The sequence below is a fragment of the Triticum aestivum genome, chromosome 1D (assembly GCF_018294505.1).
Source record: "Triticum aestivum cultivar Chinese Spring chromosome 1D, IWGSC CS RefSeq v2.1, whole genome shotgun sequence".
Lineage (NCBI taxonomy): Eukaryota > Viridiplantae > Streptophyta > Magnoliopsida > Poales > Poaceae > Triticum > Triticum aestivum.
The window spans coordinates 270987127-270992245 of record NC_057796.1 but is presented as its reverse complement, the minus strand read 5'-3'; the positions used below and the strand labels follow the sequence as shown (position 1 = coordinate 270992245).

The window sequence follows — 5119 nt, the reverse complement described above, 5'->3', positions numbered from 1 at the left end:
TCGCGTGACCAAATTGAGTGGCTCTACGTAATTGAGTCGGCTGATAGGAGGGGATCGATGTCTGACCTACGCTGGGGCGCTTGCTCGAGTTGCGATTGTGGCGCCACCCACCAGCGAGGACGCATCTCGCCGTCGCTAAGCTGGAAAGGTAGAGGGTGGTCGCCGAGGAGGCCATTGGCGTTGGGACAGAAAGCTTATGTTCCTCAAATTTTGCTTCCCGAGTGGGGGATTTAATCCTTGGTGGCGCATGGCTGGGTGAGTGCGTCACATGCGTGGATCAAACTTGTCATGGCTGGAGGCTAGCGGTTTTTTTTAGAAAAGAAAGATGACCCCCGGCCTCTGCATCTTGGCGATGCATACGGCCACTTTATTAATTATTCTCGCAAGACCTTACAAAGTCATACAATACTAAGACTAAAGCCGCCGTCTAAGCAACAAACTGTCGCTACACCTATTCAGTTGATGAAGGGGCGTAGATAGCTTGGGCCTAATACCAAACAGACATCGCAAACAAGCCTAACATCTAAGACCTGAGACCCCAACCTAGCCACTTGCCGGGTCTGGGGCACACACTGGTCCGGCGTGCTCTCGGAGGCCGCCGCCGCCAACTGCCATCGCTCCATCTTCAGAACTGTACTGATGCATCAACCTTGCTCGGTCCAGCTATCGTCGATGCCACCACGGCGCCCAACGGCACCTCCTCCCTGCGCGCAAACAGCTGTACACGTCGCAGTCGCCACTGATACACCTCGGCGCCATGCTGCCACGTACCACCAGCCGACACAGTTTGAAGCCCTTGGAAGATCTGTCGTGCGTAGCACCTCCCGACAAGGCATGACCAAGCGTAGCACCTGTCGGTCAGGCATGACTTGACATCTCCACCGAAACTCCGTGCAAGACGAAGCCGCTCCACCTCCTGCCTCTGACTTCCAGGGCTGCTCCACAAAACGACGCTCCCAAAAGAGAAACGACACCGCAGTGCCGCCATCGTCCGGTCTGGAACACCAGATCCTAGGGTTTCCCTCGGAGCAATACGAGTGGGTCGACGGTAGTCACATGACGATGCCTTCATCAAGGTAACGACGTGGAACGCCGCCATCGCCCGCCGTCGGCTCGGTTTTCACCGGCAACTACGTCTCCCCGACTCGCAGCTGGTGCCAGATGACGGATCCCGAGATCCGAACACCCAGCCTTAGGCCGCCAACCTCTGTTGGAAGAGATGACCACCACCGCCGGCTGCACTGGTCAGAACAGATCTGATCGTAGGTGCCGCCGACGAGACCACCAGGCCCTCCACGCCGCCGTCGTCGATCTGAAGGCAGCATGCACGCCGCCGCAGCCAAGCCGGCCGCCGTCGACCGCAGCCGCCGCCGCCGCCCAAAGGGCTATCCGGAGCGCCCGCAGCCCTGGCCTCCGCCGCGCCAAGCAGTCGCCGTCCGTGGACGGGCCGGCCTCCCGCCGCCTGCCGCCATCCGCCGCACCGCAGATCCCAGATCGGTCGCGCCACCACACGCCTTGGGGTCCTCCCCACCCCGGAGACGCGCGAGAGAGGAGATCCCCCGCCACCGCCGTCGGCCCCCGGGCTTAGCCCGGCGGCGGCGGCTAGGTTTCTAGCCGCCTGAGTCGCCCATGGGGAGGACGACGCGGGCGTTGTTTGACCAGGGGGAGGCTAGCGGCTGTGCCGGAGGTTCAGGATCTTGCACCATGGAGGAGGCAGTGAGGCAGCTCATAGAGGAGGGAATAGCAGCAGCAGCAGCGTCTGCGGGCGGCTGCTTAGTTGTTGCCCTTATTGGTGGTGCTGTCAGACTCCTACAATCTGTAAGTGTTACTACAATCATACAGGTTTCTTTGAAGGGAATTATAATGAATTCAGAATTAGTTTTTATAATTTCATTGTTTAATGTTACTCATATCACAACTTTCCATGTGGAAAGCGGCATTTGTACTTGTCCTCTGAATTCTGCAATTGAGAACAGAGTAAAGCAAACATGTGGATTTCTCTAAATTAAGTTGATCTCAACCTAGCAAGCAATTCTTGCATGTAATTTTTGTTTGACAATAAAAACGGAGATTTACATGCACATTTGCTGGGCTAGGTAGCAAAAGCATCGGCCTGATATGAGACATGCATACGCCTGTTGCAGGTTAAGTTCTTAAGTCCAGTGGTTTTACCTGCCGGCTGCCGCTAGCCTTCTTGTTTGCTTGTTGCATCTTAATTTCCACGTAGAGGCAATGCTATATTGCTGAACATATAAATGCAAGGCATCTGTAGTAGCTACTCGCACGTTCTCTTTTCTGGCTTCTGGAATCTTGCTGTCAAATGGTAGATTATGTCTTATATAGTTCATTTGTAGCACTAGAAGTCTTTTATTCTTTTATTTGTTGTTACCATGTCCAAGCAAGAAGGCCTTAATTTATTAACTGTAATTGGGTTCATATGTGTTAATCGACATACAATGGTTGACTTTTTACATGTGTTGTAGGTGGTGCCTTTTACATTAAAGATTTATTTGTAGTTTGGTTAAAGTATCGTTGAAGTACAACATCGGAAGCCTATCATCAGGCAGAAGATGAGATTGTTATTTTTGAGCATGAACCGAAATATAAGACTTGTTCCACATATTTAGTGTATATAATCTTTGGGTTTCTTCAGATCAATGAGCGGCGAGGGATTTCGCTGAGCATGGAGCACCGGTTGGTCGATTTCCTGGATGGAATCATTTTTCTGAGTCTAAGCTTGTTGGTGCCAGGGCAACATATGGCACAAAATAATGATTGGCCAAGGCAGGCTAATGGAGAATGGTTGCATCTGAGGCACGTGACAGACGGTGGAACTGCGGCTATGCATGAGAGGTATGGGGGTAATGGAGGCAGATTCACATGAGAAGATTGTGGGACAAATAAATAGCAGCAGGATGAGCAATGCCTGGGGCGACCACTCAGTCCTCATTGCTGGTGTTGTCGGACGCCTACCAAATGTAAGTGCTACTGATAAGCATCCTTCCTAATGCAGATTATGTCTTTGGTTCCTCCATAGCACCGTAAAGTGTAATATTTTATTTATTGTTAGTTTGTTACCATGTCCTAGCAAGAAGGCTTTCGTTTGTCAACTGTAATTTAGTTCATATGTTATAGTTGACATATAGTAGTTGAAATTTTATATGTGTTGTAGGTGGTCCATATGGTAGGGAAGATCTAATATGTATATCCTTATCATCGTTGTTGTCAAGTACTCTCACAATATATTTGTAAATACATACTCCCTCCGTTCCTAAATATTTGTCTTTTTAGAGATTTCAAATGGACTATCACGTACGGATGTATATAGACATATTTTATAGTGTAGATTCACTCATTTTGCTCTGTATGTAGTCACTTGTTGAAATCTCTAGAAAAACAAATATTTAGTACGGAGGGAGTAGTTGATAACCTACTAATCCACTAATTTTGTAGATAACTTCATCATTCTCCTATGCTTTGTTTTGCCTACTTTATCATCCAGCTGAGCACTTGTCTTCTACTTATGGTGTCAGTAACAGTGGGTTTTATTTTGCCACAGCGAACTTCTGATTCTAAATCGTCAAACCTTTCTCTTTTTTTCCTTTAGTAGATATCTTCTTCGTGTGGGCATCTTTTTTCCTTTCTTTCTGGCACACTTGTCTCAATGTATTCATCCTCTGAATCATCTGATAGTACAATATCTCTGAGTCTCCTTTGAGCTCACGTGATGATAATGCTAAAATTCACACCCTTACGATCTAATAAGTATATCCTTCTTATCATGGTTGTTGTCGAGTACTCTTATACATCATATTTGTAAATACAGAGTCTGCCTTACTATTTAATTGATAACCTACTAATCGAGTAATTTTCTGGATAACTTCATCGTTCTCCTAGGCTTTGCTTTGCCTACTTTCTCATCCAGCTGGGCACTTGTCTTCTTCCTTATGGTTTCAGAAATATTCCGCGACTACAAAATAAGTATACATTTTAAAAAATTGACACGTTTCTAAAAATATAGAAGTGTGTACGTTGAAAAAACCAATCGCCTTTTATCTGGCATGTTTGAATTTTTGGTTTCATTTTTTAGCAAGGCATTCACTTCATCATCTATCAAATTGTAGGTAACATATATAAGATGAATCAGTTGGGAACTTAGAAACACAGTGCTTAATTTTTGAAAAGAATTAAAAGCACCTTTGCCCCCTCAGTTTTATCCAACTATTCTTTTACTGCATACCTTTGTGTGCGGAAGGTCAAATTACTACAGTTGAGCTTGAATTGAAAGCTATGTCTTCCACATAATTGTTGTATAATCTGTTTTGGCGCTTCTTCTGATCCCCATTCAGTGAGTTCAGCAAGTTAGAGACAGGTGTATTAGGCAATCTAGCAGCTTTCTTGTCAAATAAGGTGCAGCTTCTAGTACTTAGTCATATTGGTAATATGCTTATCGAGGTGTTACCCTCTCTGAATATATACCACAACTTTTGCAATACTACTACTTGGCAGTTTCCTGGTAGTCAGTTTGTAACAATCATTACATGGCATGTGCCACCATTGCATAGTTTTTCGTAACTGATCTATTTGTATCTATTGCTCTGAATACAAAGTCCTAAAAGTACCCCAAAACTAAATGTTAGTTTTGAATAAATTAAGAGATGTGAATAAATTAGATATGGTACCATTATAACTGATATGTTATCATTGCAGATCCCAGAGACTCATCATCCCCGAAAAGTGAAGATGCCATCTTTTGTAACTCTGATATGCATTACCCAGTTTACGTTGTTTCCGTGCCTCTAGTAAGGTCTCGTAATGTTCTTCTCTTGTAAAACATTTGATCTTCTAGTGTTCATTGAGTAACTCTATCTATCTCGAGCATTTTTGGTGAAGTTACTTCTGCCGAGTACCTAAAAATATTTAGTAATTAAGAGTTTTTTTACATTACTGGCTAAAAATCCGATAATGTTCAATACCTGTCAAGAAGTTCCTTTCGGGTATGTCATGTTCTGTATATATTCTTGTGGCACTTGTTGACTATAGGCACACACAACATATTTAATCAACAATGATTTACAACTCTTATTTTAATTTTTCTAATTAATAGAATACTTTGTAA

General features: G+C 45.0%; 1 protein-coding gene across 1 annotated transcript; it reads left to right on the top strand.

Annotated features, from left to right (window-relative positions):
* The first annotated feature begins 1171 nt into the window (after positions 1 to 1171).
* Positions 1172 to 2972, top strand: LOC123168327 (uncharacterized). Its single transcript, XM_044586200.1, has 2 exons — positions 1172 to 1818; positions 2654 to 2972. Exons 1-2 carry the CDS (start codon positions 1630 to 1632, stop codon positions 2882 to 2884), a joined length of 420 nt encoding a protein of 139 aa, XP_044442135.1. The 5' UTR covers positions 1172 to 1629; the 3' UTR covers positions 2885 to 2972.
* Positions 2973 to 5119: the final 2147 nt, after the last annotated feature.

What these genes read in the sequence shown, in the direction of transcription:
- LOC123168327 (XM_044586200.1), top strand. Translation starts at nt 1,630, where the DNA reads ATGGGGAGGACGACGCGGGCGTTGTTTGACCAGGGGGAGGCTAGCGGC. An exon ending in CTGTCAGACTCCTACAATCT is followed by an intron (nt 1,819 to 2,653) that starts GTAAGTGTTACT and finishes GGGTTTCTTCAG; the next exon opens with ATCAATGAGCGGCGAGGGAT.